The sequence below is a fragment of the Pteropus alecto genome, unplaced genomic scaffold, assembly GCF_000325575.1.
Source record: "Pteropus alecto unplaced genomic scaffold, ASM32557v1 scaffold22, whole genome shotgun sequence".
NCBI classification, from domain to species: Eukaryota; Metazoa; Chordata; class Mammalia; order Chiroptera; family Pteropodidae; genus Pteropus; species Pteropus alecto.
The window spans coordinates 20786058-20807262 of NW_006434839.1; the positions used below are offsets into that span (position 1 = coordinate 20786058).

General features: G+C 36.7%; 1 protein-coding gene across 3 annotated transcripts in view; it reads right to left on the bottom strand.

The window, feature by feature from the left end:
* Positions 1-14692, bottom strand: part of MDFIC (MyoD family inhibitor domain containing) — an 84490-nt gene extending 69798 nt beyond the window's left edge. Inside the window, exons 1-2 of one of the 3 annotated variants that reach the window (XM_015588411.2) lie at positions 14192-14692; positions 13726-13900 (exon numbers count right to left, since the gene is read on the bottom strand). In XM_015588411.2, the coding sequence (XP_015443897.1) occupies positions 13726-13810 (85 nt within the window). In that variant the 5' untranslated portion in view covers positions 13811-13900; positions 14192-14692. Of the gene's footprint in view, positions 1-13725; positions 13901-14060; positions 14085-14191 lie in introns of those variants that run through there. The other 2 variants (XM_006910594.3, XM_025045895.1) reach the window with 2 other exon arrangements.
* Between the last annotated feature and the right edge of the window lie 6513 nt (positions 14693-21205).

Genomic DNA, 21205 nt, shown 5'->3' on the forward strand with positions numbered 1-21205 from the left:
TTCAATTTAAAATTACATAGTTGGCATTATCCAAATTTAAAACTTTGAGAGTTTTACTTATCTCTGACAACTGGAGAACAAAATAATTGAAAAGAGAAAAATGATTAAAAAGTGATTAAAAAGAGAAAAATCTAAGAGCATTACAAATAGGTAAATTGAATAATAATAATAGATGTAAAGTATTATATGTGCCATATAGTAGCCACTCAGCTGGTATGTGGTTGTTAAATAAATACAAAGAAAAAGTGAAATACTTTTTTTGTTGAAAAAAATTAATGAATTTTTTCAATTACATTATTAGCAATTTTCAAAGGACTTTATTTGATCTTCAGAACTATAACCAATATAAAGAAGAAAATGTTAGCTGAATTTTATTGATGAGAAAAAAGCGTGAGTCTCAGAGACAGATATTCAGTTGGAAATAGGATGTTAAAACCCAGAATTGGAAAGGATTTTACATTTCAGCTAACTTAATATCCTACCCAGTGCAGAAAACCCAACTGCAACGCTCATCCTTTCCCCAAAATCCTAAGGAAAAAGAACACTTTATTCTTGGTCAGTTTGGTTCATAAATAAATTATTCTTCATTTTGAACATCAATCTGCTGTCAGGTAATTTATAACTAGTCCCAGTTCTGAATGTTGTAAGTAGAAATAGTAAGACTAAACTTTTCTATAAGACAACCATTCGAACTATCGAAGATGGGTTTTTTTTCCATCAATTTGTAATCAAGTCAATGTAATATCTCAATAACTAAATACTTTTAACAGATAAAGTAACAGGAGAATCTAGGAATGTTGCATAAGGATGGAATTCACTTGTCGAAGTTACTAATGAACTTTCAAATACAGTAGAAAGTACTCTCCAAGGTTTTCCAAGAAATAGGAACAATACTGTCCCTAAAAGTCCAGATATTTGAATCCTTCCTGATAATAAAAAGACTCTCATTATGGTCTCTGGGACAGAAATACAATCCCTAAGTTGTACTTTGCACTGAAGAAGTGGTTAAGGGCACAGGATCTGAAATCATGGTGCCCAGGTCCACCACAAATGATATGGATCCTGGGCAGGTTAATCTTTACAGATTCTTCATCTGTAAAATGGGAATAACAACAGTACCTAACTCATAAGGTGGGTGTGGAAAGAAATGGAATCACACCTGGAAAGCAGAGTGTCTGGTATGCAATAAAGGCTTGATCACACTTGTTATTATTAAGAGTTATTGCAATAAGCACCTTTTTAAAAGCTGCTATAAACGTATCAGAGGGAGACTCTTGAGGGAAATATCTAATCCCTAAGTGAAAAACCATGCAAGAAATCTGTTTCCAGGCTGAATATAAGGAAAACTATTTCTTCCTCTGAGAAGCTGTATGTTATTTCTTTTTCATTATGGACAATAAAAATTGTATTAAAGAAAACATTTTCTTTTTTATTCAAATTTACAGACAAAATTGAATACGTGGGTTTGACTCCACTGTCTAAGACTGTACATTTTGATTTCTCCCCAGGTTTGGATTTCCTTATTTTCATTATTCTGTAATTCTGTTTTAATCTTTTTCGAAAATGTTCTCTTATAAGCCACCTCAAATATTTTGCTGAAGTAGGCAGAGAAATATGTAAATGCACAAACTATTTATCAAATACATTTTCTATTTGTTATCCATACTTTATTTGCTCACTTCATGAAAGACTAATGTAAATGACAGAGTTTAGCAGATATCCTTAGAAAATCTTATAAAACCTCATAAAACATAATCAGTGTAAAATATACTTATTGCTTATAGAAAGTAGTATAGCAGCTTTTTTTTTACTTGAATTTTGAGACTTTTCAATGTCAGATCACATCTATTTCAATTAAATATTTGATGATAACCTAGGACAGAGTGTAATCCACATAAAATTTGTATATTCTTATTGCTATGCAATCTATATTCATATCTCCTTTATTTGTAAACAAAATTCCTTTAAACAGTTTTACTCTTCTATTCACATACGAGCATTATTTCAGATAATCTATTTTATTCCAGTTTATGAAATCTCAAGCAATCTAAGACAAAAATCTCTGGGAAAAGTAAAAAATATAGGTCTGTATTTCCCAGAGGCTCAGAACAATGTGGAAATATACAAATGCTTCTCAAATGTAACCTTTAATAAACCAAAGATAAGGAAGACCTGAGGCTCTGGAATTTTACTTCTTCACTGATCCAGAAAAACAAAAGTCCCTCAAGCTGAATGACCTTTAAGAAAACCTACCTGCTTTGCTTAATGTCCTGAAATGGATTAAAATCTCATTTCCAAAACACATGTTGCAATAACCAAAGCATTTTTAACAGATAAATAAGCAAATACATAATGTTGTAATTTTATAAATACAAAAAATTATACAATCACAGATATACTGTTTGTTGAATAAATTTAATGCTTAAATCAATTTAATCAATTAATTATTACCAATATTTTGAAACACAAGACTGAGCAAAATCTAAAATGCATTCTTTCCAAGGGCTTCTTATGCTTTTAGAAATTTATAGTGTGTTCAGATCTAAAAGAATGAAAAGGTTGGGAGTAAATACCGAAGACTGAGTTATACAGACAGCAAAGTGGAAAAAGATTACAAAATTACATGCATATGTAATTACTATGTAAGTGATAGGTACAAAAATCCTGCAATATTTCAAATAATATCTCAAATCAGGGCTCTAAATAAATTGGAGAAGAGAAATTAGGTACTTTCCACTTCAAAAAGAGTATTGGAGAGGTTAGATGACAGCAGGCTGATAGGGTAGAAGACCAGGACTCATTATCTCAGTCATCTTCATCTCCTGTACCTTTTATATCTAAATCTAAAGTTCCTCATCTGCAAAATATTTTTTTGCAGGACGACTGACCCTGAGGCAAAGTAAACTCCAGCCTCCTCAATTACAGGTTCAATTGTGCTCTTTCCACCGAGGAGTATATTCATGTTAAAGCCACTCATGGGCTCATGAAATTTGGAGTTACATGGACTCTTAAAAGTCTCTTAGCCCAACCTAATAGCATTAATTTATATGAAAACATTCAATAGCCAACATCCCTGAGAATAAGCCAAGGAGAGCTGGCATGAATACTTCTAAGAATAGGAAAACAGCCTCAGAGGACAGTTTACTCAATTTTGAGACTGCTTAATTATTCAGACTTCACAATTGTCTAAGATCTACTTCCTTATAATTTCCACTGATTTACCAAATTTTGCTCTTTGCAGTTAAACCAAATAAAGTCTAACCTTCCCTCAGTGTGACAGTCTCATATTAGAAAGCCTCTCATGTGTTTGTCTTTTTCTTCCCTGTGCTAAATACCCTCAATTCAGTCAATGGTTTTTCAGTGTTCACATTCTATTCACTCTCCTAGGCATGACAGTCTTCTTACTCTTGCCTAGAAAATTGTCATGAAAGAGTTTGCTCACTCATTGCTGAAATCCAGAGACGCCCTATCTATAGCTAAGTAAGTTCCCTTACTTAGCAGTCAATTAATACTATTACCAAAAGGAACTGACAACTCTACCATTTTCTCCTTTTTTAAAAATGATGACACACACCCTTCTTTAGTTTTTTAGCATGATTACTGTTATAAGTGCCACAATTTTAAAACTTTTCTGTTACCTCTCAGTTACAATGAGTTATTTATCAAGAACACTTTCTTTCCCAAGCTCTCCAGTTAACAAGAATGAAAGCCAATGGAAATTAAAAGTGAACCAAAGAGAAAGCATTTGAGATCTTGCTCCCCAGCATATATTGTCAGTTTGGCTCACATAAACTCTTGTAAAAATTAAAAAAAAAAAAAAAGAACCAACCAAGGATGCTTGTTTAATCTGAAAAGATATTTCGAAGATATGATTGGAAGCTGTCTTGAAATAAATAAGTGACAGAGGATGGAGAAGAACATTCCAAAAGTGGTAGGGCCACAAATAAGATAAGAGAATTAGAAGTATATTGAAATTGATTTCTTAGACTTCAGAATAATGGATATAGATTAAAAGTCAAGGGATGTGTCCTCACTGGTAATTTTCCTATAGACCAAAATCAGGGGCCCCTCATTTAACTCACTAATCCAGCCTCTTACCTTCTGGACCATCTCTCTGGGACAATGCTTCTTTGGATTGTCCTTTGGGAACACCGACCCATTCTTGCTCTTCAATCTTTGCAATCTCATTAACTCCCAGTTTCAGTCACTTCAAGGAGGATAACTTGTAAATCCATTTCTCTAGCCCTGATTCCTGTTCTGACCTAAATATTTGAAGTTTCAACGCTACATGATTATATCTTTAGCAACACAAACACATTTCCTAAAATTCATCTCTATTTCTTTTCTATCCCTGCCTGTTTCTCCAATGGTGGTCCGAATTTTGGTCAGTGGCAGTCAAAGAGTCATTTTTCAACTCTTCCCTTTATTTTCCCTGCCCCAGCATAATCAAGTACCAGATCCTGCTAGTTAGAACTTCCTAATTTTCTCAAATCTGTACTTAATTTTCCATACCTACTACCAGGGCCTTTAATCTTTTTATCCTCAAGCCATAATTTTTTTTCTTAACACAGAGATTGAATATCTTAATCTTTTGCTCAAGTATTAAATTCATTTTGCATATTGATGAAAAACTGATATAGTTTTTTTAACATTATACTCCTACATGTTTGTAAACTCCTACGCTTTTCTCACGCTCCAAAATTTTATCTTGTATCTCAGTGAGAAATAAATAGTAAAATACCTCAACTAAAGAGCTTGCATGTTGCTTGGGTAATGGAAGAAATAAGAACAAAGTAGGTCTACGTACAGAGAGACCCAAAAGTTCAATGGCTGATCTATCATAAAAGAGTAGAAGTATATCTTGGAATAGAAAACGTGATGAGAGGAAGCTGGTTCCTTTGTACTCAGCCACCCACCTACCTTCAGAGGGCCTGTCACCTGTTCAACCACAAGATACCTTATTTTTAGTGCTCAACTCTGTATAATTTAAATCAAAAACATCTACGAACTGTGTATTCTTCAGCTGGGGCCAATAGCAGCACAATTCAAACAAAACTAACTTTTTTTTGCCATCCTGAGATTCCCTCTCAACCTCTAACTTTGTATGTTCCATTTTGTACCAGTCAGCTGGCAACTCACCATACACTAATCTTTCATATGGTACTTATGGTAATCTTGAATTGATACTTAGACAGGGATTACAACTTAATTTGGCACATATTCATACCTCATCCTACAAGTTTACAAATTCCTTGTAGGCAAAACTATGTATTAAACATTTTAAATATTCACAAGACTTTGTACATGATAGGCACAAAAAATACTTGTTGACAGGGTTTCTCTTTCAAATAAATGTCGATATAAATGTGCTGGCATGAAAAATTATTTCAGACTTTATTCCTGAAACTACTAAAAAATAAGGCACAAAAGCACATGTAGATGAATCATCTTACTTCAGATCTTGTGGGTGTGAATCTAAAAACAGAAGTGGACTGCAAGTAGAAACCACAAACGAAATTAATGTTAAAATAACTCTTTTCATAGTTCCTACTTAGTGAACCTTAAGTGATTAGAATTAGAATCTAGAAAATACAACTCAATTTCAAAAAGTTAAGGTTAAAAACTTGCCTCCTTCAGGATATGTGTGCTAATATAAAAACAATATGAAAAGTTTAAGTAACTTCAGTAAAGTGTTAATGGCAAGATAGAGAGCAAGGGGAACAAAGAGAGAGAGAGAGAGAGAGAGAGAGAGACAGAGAGCAAAAAGGAAAAAGAAAGAGAGTGGAGTACCCAAAACACTGGTGCATCAGCACACAGCTGATCAAGATAGCAGGAAGGGTTGCAGCGTCTTTAATCTGCTCTAACAAATCACAAAAGTTAAACTATCCAAACTTCTAGAATCTAGCCAGTACCTAATCAATGAGCCCTTAATAAAAATTAAATGAATATTTTTAGAAATAAAAACATAAACATTACGCCCCCTTCCTTTACACAGTACAATAATCACAGTAACAGAAAGACAATTTGGTTGGTTTCTCTTTTTTTGTTGCTCTAATTTTCCATTTGCAAATGGTATAACTCTAGATTATGTCAATTTTTGTTTCCATATTTCCCCATATCTTTAGGAAATAAGATTCAAAGAAACAGGAAAGGCCCTTACACACCCTAAAATTCCACAGCTTCCCCAGTAACTCTGTAAAGGTCAATTATGTATATTAAACCCTTGTATGTGAACTGACCAAACAAGGCCAACTGGCATGATTCTTGCTGGCCAGAAATGTTAGCTTGCCAGTTGCACTTCTGGTTTCTCTGGCTCCCCAAACAGCCTGAAACACAACATCAGTTAGTACAAATATACTCTTCCCACACATATGCGATCCTCCTCCCTTCCCCTTGTCCCCACTACTTTCACTCTGCCAACTTCTAATTCTGTACTAATTCTAAAAATCCATTCTATCTTCTTCTATTCCCATGTTCCTGCATGCTCCTTGCTAAGAAAGGCAATCAGCCATGCTGACCATGTCCACTAAAATTTTATGCTATTCGTTCTTAGCTAAGCCTTCACTGTTACTGAGTAGCCCTTTTGTTTGCCCCAAACTGACTCCCTCTTGAATTCTTCATTCTTCAGATCTTTTCCACACATCTCATATTTCCTGACTCATCTTGACCCCATTTGCTTTCAGTGAATGTTACCATTTTTTTTACTGAGAAGATCTAGGCCTTGAATATTCTTTTTATACCAAATTTTCTCTTAGATTATCATTCATCCTTTTCTCCTATTCCCATCTCAAAGGGGAACATTCCTACCTTTCCTAAGACTGGTCTCTTCACCCCATTCCTTCACAAAATTTTACTCTTTAAATTACAAATACCTACCACATCGCTGCTCTAGCACATGCCCTTTTTATCTTCAATCTATTTCTATCCTTGGCTTTCTTTCCATTAATGTGTGGTGAGCATGCTAAAAATTCATGCATCCAAAAATAATCCTCTATACACCTTGTTTCTCCTTTAACAAACTCAACTCTTCTCATCTTCTCATCTTCCATGACTGCTAAACATCTAACGTTTCTGTGACCAATCCTAATAGACTTTTTTCTGTATTATTTTCCTTCTTTTCCTTAAAGTATAGTCATTCCCCCAAATCTGGTCCTCAGTCCTCTCTCTCACTCTTGTACCTGGTTGTGAACTCAGTCTGTGAGCCTGACCCTTACTACTCTTTTAGTTACAAATTCTCTTTTTCATTGGCTACTGACTATCATGGCTATCATGCCTAGGTATAAGTTCCATGGACCCAACATGATCAAAAGAAGATTCAGCAGCTCCTCCTATTTTTTCACTCAGGCTGAAAAGCAAATTTATGAATTACCTTAACTTTCTATCTTCCCACTATCTCCCATATTAAATGTTTTACTCAACCATATCAATTCAATAAATGTGGCCACTGAGATTGGTTTTAAGAGATTCCAAGATGAATAAGTAAATATCAATGCCCTCAAGGGGCTCGCACAGCTAGGAAGAGCTCTATCTTTGGCTATTCTTAAATCCATTTTCTCAATTCCACTTCCAATGGTGTTGCCCTAGGCTCTCTAATCTTTTGTCAGGCTATTATAATATCCTTCTGGATAATCACTGTCTTCACTCTTGCCCCTCCCTCCAAAATCATCTTTTGAATTGACATCAGATTTATTTTCCTGAAAACACCAATTTGGTACTGTCCTTCCCCTTTCAAGAGCTTTTAAGCCTACCAAAAACATATGCAAACTCCTTAGCAGGAGAATCGGGGCCATCCTCGAAATGACTTTAGCCTGTCTTTACAACTTTACCTCATTCCCTGCTCCTTCATGCAGTCCAAAGAATTTCTTAGCGAAGCTGAAGTACTTAACATTCTGTAATAAACCCCTCTGAGGCTTGGTTTCTACCATCCATCTCTACAGGGCTGAGTCCTGTGACCATGCTTCTTGGTCCAATTCAAATCAAACATTTCCTTGAGGTTTTTCCAAATGCCCTAGCTAGAGATGCTTTCTCTCTTCCATGTTCTGCCATCTCATTTTCTTTGTGTCTCCATTATAGCACCTATCAGTCTACCTTGTGTGAATGTGTATTCCCCCATCATTCTGGAAGCCTCAGATTTCATTCATCAATTTGTTTCTCTCTGCACTTGTCATATATCAGGGATGTGTGTGTGTGTGTGTGTGTGTGTGTGTGTGTGTGTGTGTGTAGAGAGAGAGAGAGGTGCATCTAAGTAGGGCAGAAGTAAGCAATGTAAAGAGAAACAAAAAAGCTATGATAGAGATGAAAATCAATACTAAAATTAAACCTGTATACAGTGCCCTGAATTGCAAAGACACAGATATAAATGCTTTCCCTATTCATATCTTCCACCTTGACCCCAAAATTGTTCTTTTTTCATTGTCATTTGTTGCCCTGACTCACACTTGTTCTGGACAGCAATCAAGCCCTCCATTTACTCAATCATTTATTCCACAAATACTTTGGGGGACTCTTTCAAGGTCAGCAGTGCTACCTGTCTAACTCAAGATTTTACCCCACCAGCTACTTTCTTAACTTGCCAGCCGCCAGCTCAACTCATACCATGCTATTCCCTAGAACTTTTTTTTTCATGGTTCTCAGTTCAAACAGTTCAACTTCTCCAAAGGCTTTCTTAAATTTATAGACTTCTTCTTTAACCACTTCCTTCCTTCCTCCCACCTTCCCCTCTTAGTTTTTTTCCTAGCTATGTTCTTTCTTAGTCATTTGATTCTTTTTCTTAGCAAAGGGAAAATGAATATGCCTACCTGATAAGCCCTGTACTTCTATAACTAAACATAAAATGAGCATTAGTTCATAGTTCTAAGGTGCTTAAAAATGTCCCCAAATCCTCTTCGAAATTTAGACAAGATTCTACAGTTTTCTGATTAAGTCTTTCTTTTCTCAAGCTCCTATATTCAAAAGTGTTTCAAAACAATTTCTATTCAACTTAATTTATTTTAGTTTTAGGTTATATATTTTTGGTTACCAGCATTGTAATACCATGTTCTCCATGATTTATCATTATAAACATGTGAATAAAAAATTTAATAAAATTTAATTCTAATAATCTTTTGGGATTTATTATGGAACTAAATGTCATTTATCACTCTGTTTCTATGAGAAAAGATAATCTGGGTTCCAAAAATCTGACTCACACATGAACACAACTCATATGCAAATTAGGGACTACTTTGTTCCATAATGCTGGGATCCCCAAAAAGATATGTAGGGTGGCAGGCCAAGAACATCTACTAACGTGGTAGAAGAAAATACTAACATATCTATTTATTTACTTATTTTTATCTCATCCTTTTTAATTTTTATTTAAGTATTTTTTCTAATGTTCAAAATCTACTTGTATTCTGTACATATAATTTTGAAAAGAAACTTTTTTAAGGATTAATACTCAGGACAAATTTTTTAATTGGGGTATGTGATAAAAATGCTGGAGATCACTAAATGAAAATATACGTACATAAAGTGATATGATTTAAAGTTTGGAACGTGAAAAGGGTACTTTTTAAAAGCTTTTTGAAGCTTTTCTTCTAAAAAAACTTTTTAAAAATCAATCTGTACTTCTATAACTAAACATAAAATGAACATTAGTTCATAGTTCTAAGGTGCTTAAAAATGTCCCCAAATCCTCTTCGAAATTTAGACAAGATTCTACAGTTTTCTGATTAAGTCTGTCTTTCTACAGATAAAAGCCTCTAAAACAATAACTCTCAACTAGAGATAAAGAGCACCCGTAGTGTATTAAAAAAATGCGGGTTCTTAAGTCTTACACTAAGAGATTCTGAGCCAACAGTGTCTGTGGCTTTGAGAGATTAGGATAGTATCTCAATACTACTGACATTCTAGGCCACATCATTCTTTGATGCAAGGGGCTGTCCTGTCTTATGCAGTGTAAGATGTTTACTATTATAATTGGCCTCTACCTATTAGATGTCCAGAGCACCGATCCCACTCCCTGTTATGACAACAAAACACGCCTCTAGACTTTGCCAAATGCCTCCTGGAGGGCGGCAATCTTCCCCAATGGAGAACCAGAAATAGAAGCTATCCATATATGACACACTTTGAGAAATGCCAACTTTAATCAACAGAATAGAATAATGTGATAAGAGTAGAAGGATATGGATATTACAAGCATACATTGTATAAATTGAAATAAACAGGCTTCCCATAAAAGAAATCTGATTAGCCTCTATAAACTCCTGACAACTCAGCTAAGCTTCTAAGTCAAAGCTCTTCTCATGTAATTTCAACTTGAATATTTTCTCCCTAGCTTCTATTTAAAATTATTTTTAATTAACTTCACTGGCATTTTGCATCCTGCTATGAAAAGTCCGCCTAATAGTCTCAGAGGACTCTCCCAAGAGAGAAGAGTGCATTAAATCACACATTATCACATTAAAGTATATTCTGGCACTCCAAGTCCAACAGTCTAAATCTTGGCAAATGCAATGAGGTGGCGGGGGTGGTGCAGGGAAGGCAACAGGCTCAAGTGATTCACAATATCCAAAGCCTCTTTTCTTTAATTCACCATCCACAGGAAATTTGTAGTGATTCTCTGCTTCAACCACATTTATCACAATGACATATATTTTACAATTAGTGCTTCCACACTGATTTCTGACTATGTATGAGACCTTGGGCAAGTCACTTAAATTCTCTGGACATCCTTTCCAAAAAATGAGCCAGCTGAACTAAATTATTTCTAAAGATCCTTCTAGTTACAAGTCTCAGGTTTCTGAATGAGCACTTAATTAAAAGGTTCTTTTGACTATATGGATTTTATTAACCATAGTGCAAAAAAAGCAAATATCTACATTTTGAGTACTGATAACACAATGAATTTTAAAATGCTTAATCCAAAAAAAAAAAAAAAATTGACAGCCACATTTACTGGCCCCAATAATCCTTCACCTATACATTCAAGGGTACTTTGAACAGATATGCAAACCAACTCAATCTTTCAAAAGTTAGTCACATATAAGGAAATAGTTTTAAATTGCACTTTTAGTTTCTATTTTTTATAGAGATTGCAAATCAGATGCTTGGAGGCCAAGCCTACAGGTGTTATTTGTTTGGCCTAGACAAAAATTATGCGTAATTCGTTGCCAACTGTTAAAAAATAAGAGATGATCTATAAAAATCTATATTTCCAGTGTCTCATAAAATATTGGAAGATATTAACCCAAATGACAACAATGAACTGGCCCATGAGCTCTCTAGTGACACCCAATCCCAACTGCTCCCTATTTTCTGATGTTCCCTCTTACAGACTGGAGCATATGAGCTTATGTCCTTGCTCTATAACAATTTTCAAAATCCATAAGAAAGATTTTTAATGTTATCAAAGCAACAGAATTTTGCTTATAGAATTACAGCAAAAGGATAGACATTCTAAAGAGACATATGCTCTCAATAAGGAAAACCTTCATAACTCTGAATGCTGTAAAATGCACGACACTATAGGTTTCTAACTAACCAGAAATGTAGAAAGGAATTCTAGACTTGATGGGGAGTTCAGAAGAGACCCCCTAAAATTACCTTCAACTTTAACATTCTATGCCTTTGGTTAGCATTAAAGAGAGCTCATCACAACATAGGTTATACTATATTTCTTTGTGTGTTTATGTATTTAACTTTGTTTGCAAGGAAAACTTAACTTTATCCTTTTTCTACATGAAAAAATATTTTCTGTTAGTTTTCATAAAACATTCCATTTTTCTCACTTATTTTAATATATAAATTTTAAAATTAAGTTTCAGTTAACTCAGTAGCCACATTCTACTAGAAAATCATTAAGCTATTCTTCAGAAAAGATGATAAAGAATTCAAGGAAAGAAAAAAGTGGATGAAAGGCTCAAGAGTTGATAAGTCCTGTTTGCAAAGCTCCTCTTACATGTTTATCAATAAAACCAACCTAACCAAGGAGGTTACATCTTGAGGCTTTTTTTCTAATCACTTGCCCTAACAATTGTTTTTCTTTCAGTACACCTTATGAAATCTGCTAGTTTGAGACATAATATTTTAACAAGATCCTGAGGATTTTCTTTTTAAAAAGTCAACTTAATATTCCATTTACAATTAAATCAATACCTATCTAAAGGATGCTGTGAGTCAGTCAAACTAAAAAAAAAAAAAAAGCAATATGCAACTTTGTTGCTGAGGTTAAGTTAGTTTTCAGGTAAAATCTAACCTAAGAGTTTCCACACTGGTAATATATGTGCTGTATTAAGTCAACATTCTCTTTCAGACCATTCTTAAAGTCAGATTATATACCTTACAGCACTACATCTGCACAGGTGCATTAAGCATCACCGCAAGATCTTTTAGCTTATTTTAAAAATGCATAGTTTTTTCAGTAGGACATTGTAGACATCAACTATTTCCAAATCAATTATTTTTCTAGTGTGCTTAATGTTGATTTTGACATAAGCATTGTTTAACAATAGTGATTAACAACATATAAGAGTGAGGCAATGACTACGAAGAACATGCCCAAGGATAGGAAAATGGCTGTGTTGGCAGTACAATGCGTGGAACACGGTTTGCTTCTGGGAAACATGTTTATCATTCTAGTTCTCTGATTTTCAGATTTTCTCTATTTTCTGTTTAGAAAAAAAGTGACTCACTGTTTAGGAAAAAAAAAAAAAGATAGACATAATTCAATTTAACATCCCTGAATGCCAGAACACTTTGATTTAGCCATGGATGTTTTCTGCTTTCTATTGTGCGTTAAACATTAACTTTCCCATTTTTGCTGCCTTTAATGAAAAGAATGTGAAGAATCCCACTATAGTACTGTTAAAGGGGGGAAAAGGCATCAGATATGCTTAAAATCAAAAGTATAAAGTAGGTTTTTGAGCTCTGGGAAATTATTTAGTTGATATCAGTATCAGAACTCTTCAAATCAGAACCACCCTGCCCAGCAGAAGAGTAAGGCCCTTGATCTTAGTAACCAATGGAAACCTGATGTTACCTTCAAGAGAAGAAAGTCTGACTTGTTCATAAGACTGTTACAGAAGTTTCTCAGCAACAAGAGTATTTTCTCTCATAGTCTGTGTGTGTTTACACTTTGGAAGAACACTTGGAAAGTGTTTCTTTAAAGGAATGTTTATTTCGAAACAAAACAGTTATTGAAAACCTATGCATGAGCCATTCCAACGCAATTGGTCACAGAAACCTAGATTAGAAACCAGAGCTACAGAGTAGCCCACAAGACACAGAAAGATGAAGGGAATGCATACTTGTTCAGAGTACAGAGGCAGTCCTGGATCCGAAGAACACGTAAAAACTAAAGAGACCTAGTGTAGAAGTGTTTCAGAACCCACACATCCTGAGTTTTAATGCCTATCCCATACACATGCTTAAAAACGAAGCGATCCTGTCATCCTGTTTCTCCGCAGCCAAAGGAAAGGGGAGTGGAGGCACCAGTGGATTCCGCCCTCTTATCCGGTTGTTGATCTAGGGCAGGAATCCTGGGGAACTTGATTGAGTAACGCTAACTGTGCAAAAAGTTCATAACAATGAGGTAGGAATACGTCCCTGCCATACCAACACCTCACCGCCCCCACCCCCAAAAAAACACTCACACATACACACCGCCATCAGTAAATGTGTGAACAAATTTTAAAATTCAGCAACGACAAAGAAACTTGCAACTTGCAAGTTCGCACTCACCCTGGGCCGGTGCGCCCAGGCGGCCATCACCCGCCTCGGCCCCGCGCTGGGGCCCGGGAGTTAAGGATTCACTCACGCCGGACATGGGCTGCTTCACCGACTGCCGCCTAGCTGGCCGCCCCGCGGGGCGGACGCTGAAAGGCCGTTAAGTGTTGGTGCAGGGAACTGACCGCTTCTGGAGTAGGGGGGGAGGGGAGAGAGGGAAAAGGAGGTGTTTTAGAGAAGAGCACACCACCCCTGTGGGACATTCCCTCCCCGTCTCTCCATTTCCCTCCCCGAAACCCCACCCCTGGGAAGTTTTGATTTGAAACCAACCAGGGAGGAAAATTGTTTACCCAGCAAGCTGACAGCAGCAGAATCTCGGGGGTGCCCGAGCCACTGAAGGCGGGAGGGGATTGGATTTGGGAGAAACTCGAGGGAAGGGACCAAATCCCTCCTCCTCCCAACCCAGGAGACCACTACCTACCTCGGCATCCCCACCAATTCGCTCAAAGCCCTTTCCTCCTCCTCCTCTTCCGCAAAGTTAGTGAGGCTCCGGCAGAGGTTGCATATCGCCCCACTGGCCTGATGGTGGAGGCCGCCCCAGCGTGTCCCTCCCCGCCTCCCTCTGGCTCAGCCAGACACCGCAGTGGCGGCAACTGCAGCAGTGGCTGTTCCAATGACTCCGTGCTCTCCGCCCCCTCTTCCAGCCAGTTCAGTCCAGCGAGTTCTCCTCCAAAGGGGACTTTCTCCTCTGTCTCTCTTCTCCCCTTCCACCACTTCTACACTCCTGAAACACCTCTCCCTCTGTTGCTCCTTTTCACCGTATTCGGATTGGGGAGGCCTCAAACTCTTGGCCCGGAGGCTGGGGGCCGCGACCTGGCTGGCTGCCTACTCCCTCGTGCCTCACTCTGTCTGGGTCAGGAGGCCAAAGACACAGGGCTGGGAAGAGCTCATCTCCGGGCTGGGAAAAGGAGTAAATTGGCTGGTCTCTGACTGCCCAAGATCCCGCCCCCCCCTCCCCCAGATCCCAGTCACCTCATCCCCTCCCTATCAGCTGCTCTTCCCGGGTCCAGCCCCAGAACAACCAAAAAAAGGGGAATGCTGTGAAAGAAGAAACTTTTAGGGTGGACAATGCAAAATAAAAAATAATAATAATAATACAAAAATATCGAACTTTACTAGTGGAATAAATTATGGCTTTGTAACCTTGACCCCTAGCTGAAATTCCTTTTAATCTGTTCTTCAGGTTTTTGTTTATTTTGGTCAAACAGGATTTTGGATCTGGTAAAATCAGTTACAGTTGCATGAATGAACTGGAGGCATCCAGGCAGGCAAGGGTGCCCTGACCCAAGGCCCCAAGCCAGGCTCTTTGCAGTCTTCCTGAACTGATCTTTCTGTGTGGCAAGATAAATTTGTGGTTGGAAGTAAATAGCACATCAACTCTCCTTTTATAAAGTTGTTCTGATTGTGGCTTAATCTGATGAGCCAAGAACAAGTATAATTTGCAGATATAAAGTACTTAAAATATGCATTCAGATAACTTTTGCTCTTTATTTAATTGAATGAAATGCAGAACTCATTTGTAGAAAGCTAGAACAAACACATTCTTTGAATCTCTAGAAGTGAGGAATCATAGTAATGTTACCAAAATTGAAGAAAATATACAATGGATACATCTTCTTTCTATCATTAATGCATCATTAATAAGATCTCAGAGATTTCATTTCTTCAAAAAAAATTGCAAATGATTCCAATTGATTGAAAAAATCCATTTCTTACCATTAAAAAGTCAGTGTCACCAAATATGCTTTTAGTTAAACCTGAAAAACACTCAACTTTGAAGTTTCTGATGACAGTTACTCAGACCATACTTCCAAAATACAATGACATTTTGCCCAATGACCTATGACTAACAAATGCTTTTTAATTTTAATTTAGAGATTTCAGAAGTAGTGTTTATAAAAGTGCCTTAACTCTCCTGGAAACTTGTGTCGGGAACTGTACTATTTGGAAATTGCTTGATGGAAGTCAATCAATTCTGAGGAGGACTGCACTGCCATTAGAGAATGAATTACTGCCTAGTGCAACTCAATCTACAACCAAAGGAGCAAAATAGAAAGTAGATACTCAGGAAGATTCTGTTTTATCCCTTTTTTACATATTTCCTTGCCTCTTTTTTGTTTAATCTCCTAAGATATTGTCAGAATGGAAAAATTAATTTTTCCTCATAGTTTTCTAAGTTATTCTGGCTGGACAAATTAACATGAGACAGATTGAGAAAACGACCATATTTATCACATATGACACATGAGATTTCCATAAGACAATGAGATCCGAGGACACATTGGGCAATGGAGCCTTATAAGCCTTTTTGGAGCAAGGGAAAAGTAGTTTGGGACTTCAAAGGGCAGGAAGGCAATTCACAAGAAGATGGAAAAGCAAACGTTTGGTAAATAAATGTTTGGTGGACCCTTTTCAAAAATGGGACACAAAGAGGACTTTGATCAAATGATTCTTGCTAGGTTCCTCCCTGTCACACCTAGTTTATATTAAGCTATAGTTATCTGTAATGATATCTCTGTTCCTAGAGCAGGTCTTCTATCTAAATTCTTTTAGGCCCTTAGGGGAAGGTTACAGGTTCTTTCTGAGTCTTTTGTTTCTTAAAAATAACCAACTTAAAATAATCAATATCCCAAGAAAGTTATGTCAATGATAAATATTTTTCAGTGGGAAACTTTACTCCCCCCAATGTTTAAAGCCTATGAATATCAAGTTACAGCACTCTTCAAGAAAGTCATAATCAGTAACAAATATTTGTTAATTTAAATTCACGCTATACCTAATGTGGCACACATAATAGATAATTCAATAAATAATCCTTGAATTAAATTTAAACATTATACCTTTTAATGGAAAAAAATAAAATTCAAATAAAAATATAAGGAAAAAATGAGAGACTGTGGTAGAATCACTAAGATAGACAAATTCTGTATCTTGCTCAGCTGTGCGAGTTTGGGCAAGTTGGTCAACCTTTTTATGCCTTGGTTGTCTCATTAAGTGAAAATAAGAGAAACTCTTCATAGAGTCCCTTGAGGACTAGATAAGATAATTCTCTTATGCCTTTTGGAAAAATGTCAGATTTGAGGACAGTTGTTCAAAAATATTGACTATTACTATTATTACACAGCAGAAGCATTTTGATGGGTAATGTTGAGCATGGCATAATGACTATACTATAAGGGTCACATCAAAAAATCAGGTAAACATGCCATGAACTTTACACAAATTTTCTCAGTGATTCTTACATAGGCTTTATCCGTAATTTGCCAGGGTTGTACTTATAGGATTTAGTTAAACTTCTAGTTAAACTCAGGTCTCCCCTCTGGGGGACCTAGAAGTCCACAAGCCTGGTATCTGCTACACCAGGAATTAAGTGTGAGCTGCTAAGTGTTCCAAGCTGCCCATTTACCCCATCCTTTGCTGTACTTGTTTAATCCGTCTGACTAATCTGTTAGCTTTGTTCTTGATGAGCACTTCAGGGCCTTCATCCTCTCATTCTTTTACTCAACAAACATGTATGGAAGTGGAGGGCCTGTCACGAGTGCTGGGGATGCAGCAATGAAAATGACAATGTATTCATTGCTCTCATGGAACTCATAGTCTAGAAGGAAATTAGGACACAACCACTTACAACAATAGTCATTGAATGGGATGGTGACAGAAGTTCTGGGATGCTAAAATAATACCTAGAAGAGATGTAGTCTTATCTAGGACTTAGAGAATCTTTGCTGGAAAAAAATTATGTCTCCACTCAAACAAGAAGGAGAAAGTGAAAATAGGAAAAAAGACTGTTCTATGAAGAGTAACAGTATGGGTGAAGGCCCAGAGTTTTGAGTCCTAGCATCCTTGAAGTACTGCAATAAATTCAACTTAAGAGGATAAACAAATGCAAGGGGAAGAGTGATGGGGGATGAAGTTGAAGAGAAAAGCAGAGCAGGAGTCTTATCTTCTTTGAACAAGGAGGATATATTATCCAAATTTCTATTTTTAAAAGCCACTCTGGTGTAATGTGTAAATGATTTGGAGGCACAAGATTTGAGCTAAGAAATCCAATTAGGATGCAAGGAATGATGCTGGAAGAGGGAATAGAGCCAGAGAGACAGAGGTAAAGGATGGGAGAGCTAGAGAATCAAGGACAACTTCCAGATTTCTGCACATAGGTGGATGATGGTATTACTTCAGAGATGGGAACATTTAGGAGAAGCAGGTTTGGAGAAAAACTACTGAGTTAATCATGTAGATGATGTATTGTCTGAGATACCTGCAAGAGAGCTAACTGGAAGCATCCAGTAGGCTGCTGGACCAGTGTCTGGAATATGAGCACATAGGTGGTACTAGCTAAGTTTTGAGTGCCCAAGGTGAGTGTGTAGTGTAGGAGCAAAAAGTCTAAGGCACAGTTATACCCTAAAACTTAGTCCAAATGTGTCCTTACTGACCCTTCTCCAAACCCTTCCCAATGTCATAATACTGTTATCTGCCTAGCTTTGAGAATCACCGTTATTTAGTTACTACTACCGCAAGTGTCCCAGCCACTATTCCAGATGCTCCTGGGTATCACATTATGGTATTTATTAAGCCAGATTCTGCCATGGTTCATACTATAGCAATCTGGATGAATGGAAACTTTGCATGGGGACCAGCTTTCCACTGGATGCCCTATCCCTGTCTCAAAGCTTTCTGCCATTGAAATCCCAGTGTGCCTTACAACCATTCCTGCCTAGTGATGTACATACTAATGATGACATAATAATATGTGACTCATTGTGAAAGAGGTCTGACATGAGCTAAGCAAATAAAATAAACTAATGAAAAGTGTTTATAAAGCATCCTTATGACTATTTAATCTTCATCATTCATTCGTTCAACATTCACGAAACATCTTTTATGTACCTACTATATGCTAAGCCAAATGTTAGGTTCGGGGGATAAAAAAAAATGAGTTGTTTAAAAAGCAACTAAATTAATTTTCACTTTGGCAGAGGCTTATCTACCTAGCTAAAGTCAAAGTTACTCTCCTGACATAGTTATCTAAACCAGAGATCTACAAGTGGATATTTAATTATGCATGCATCCCGGGGGGTGAACAAGACATAGAAACCAAGAAATAACCCAAAGCCTCTAAACACCTAAAATAACCTTCATGACCTTTACATAGTGCCAACACAATAGTCATCAACTTTCTCAAATCTTACTAATTCTTTTTTGTGTGTGTGTGTGAACATACCCTTCTAAACAAACTTTATTTTCTATTGCTTTAGGGTTTGGGGGCTTTGATAAAAAGGGTTAGCTAAGGGAGCTATTAGATCAGAAAAAAATGACAGCTGAAAAAATGACAGCTGACAGGGAAGATACAGGACAATAAACACGTCATGAAAACGCTTTTGTGAATTCAGCTCAGTAGAACAGCACAGTGAGTGTTCCTAATGAGGGCCTGAGTCATTAAGGGAAGATTCAGTTACCACACTGCTGCATTCTGTTTTTGAGGGAAGCAGGCCAGTATTCTTATATTTTAGGAAAAATTGCACCACAAAAAATGTTCACATAAAAAAATGTTGCTACTTGAAAAAATAACTTTCACAGAATTACATTTTTAAAGCTTCAAGGGAAATAAGCAATTGCAATTCTGGGGTAATTTGTTTTAACTATATTTCTCCACCTCCCAGTGCTCTCTTAGGAAAGGTCAGTTGGGCAGGTTTCTGGAATCCTGTTCTCACTTCAAATGGAGCACTATCTTCTTTTTCTCCATAAAGTTGTGGTCCTTCCCTTAAATTTTTAACTGAGAAAACCAGTTCTTCCACTTTTTAAACATTTGAAAACTATAACTATTGCCAAATTCCCTCATTTAAGATAGGAAGAAATACAAAGACAAAAAGGTTTTCATTGGGTTCAACAAACATATATTGAGTGTTTACATCCAATCATATGCTGAACACTAGGGTTTCAAAAACAGAGAAAATGCTGTGTGTAAAGCTAAGGGTGAGGGGAGAGAGCAGAGTGGGAGAGAGACAGTCAAATAATCACTGTAGTACAGGAGCACAAAGGAAGTGGCACCTAACTGCACAGGCGTAGGTGGGGAGAGTCAGAGGATATTTCAAAGGGAAGATGATACTGAGTATTACTGATGAGTAAAAGTTTGCCTGTCAAAGAGCTTAGGGAATTCCAGATTGAAAAGATGATGCCTGCAAAGACACAGAATGTGAAAGCCCCAGAGAAGTTAAATGACTTGGCAAAGGTCGTTTAGTAAGTTCAGTACTGAGCCAGCACTAAGAGAGCTTAAGTTTCTTTATATCCATGCTTCTTCCTCCAGTTATCTGGATAAGTCATGTAAATGAATCCATCATTTCTAAGAGATGGCAAAGCCAGGGCATACTTGATCTTATATTTAGGAGTTCCAAAGATTTTCTGTTGTAAATGTGTGACAAAAGAACTGGGCACAAAATCTGTTGCTGAATTAGCTAGACTTCTTTTCCTCTAAGCTCTCTGTTGGCTAACTCCTATGTTCTACAGCATTGGCCTGCAGGGTATTTCCTTGCTGTCACTGTAATTTTCTGCTTGTGTTTTGAATGAAGAAAGGGAGATGTTAAGGCATACAGTGGCACATGTCAGATAAGAACATTATGAGTGATGACAGAAATGAAAATGAGCATATCATATGCAAAAAACAATAAGGAGATTTTTTATCTTTGTACATAGAAAGTGAACCTAGATATTCCAGGTATTGTGTTCAACTACAAGATGTCAGTTACTCTGCTACACACTGGAATAAAATAGAAAATAAAAAAAATGTGTCCTGGACTTCATAAAGTTTTAAGAGTCTTGGGGCATGTAGATGTTAGTCAAGTAATCACAGATAAGTATGTAAGTACAAATAGTGGTTATTGAAGAAAAATGATGGAAAATTGTGAGAGTGTGTAAGAGGGACATAGAATTAGAGATCAAGTCTCTGCTCTGAAAGAAATGAGCAGCAGAGCAGGTAAAGAATCAAGTAAAGAGAAGATTAAAATATAATATGATCCATACTATTAAGCAGGAATTGGGTCCTGTGACAGGACACAAAAGACAGCACCAAAATCAGCCGAGAGAGAGGAATCTGAAGAATGAAATGTGTTTGAAAAAGACTGTGGATAAGGACTTCACCAGAGGAAGAGGGAGAGGAAGGAGAAAGGGCAAGTGAAGAAGTATGGGATGAGAAGTGGGCACATTCAGACAACTCCAAATCTCATACCTGTTCTATTGTATTTCTTACAATGTGTATGTCTGTATCAAAAAAACTTCATACATTGCAGAAGTTTTTAATTCATCTCAGAATTTTAAGTGTTTTACTCTCTAACAATGAGACTTTTTTATTCGATTTCCCCCTGGTGACCGAACAACCAGTATGAAGTGTTCCCAAGATGTTATTGGCTACGTGACACTGGCAAAAATCTACCTGATGGAG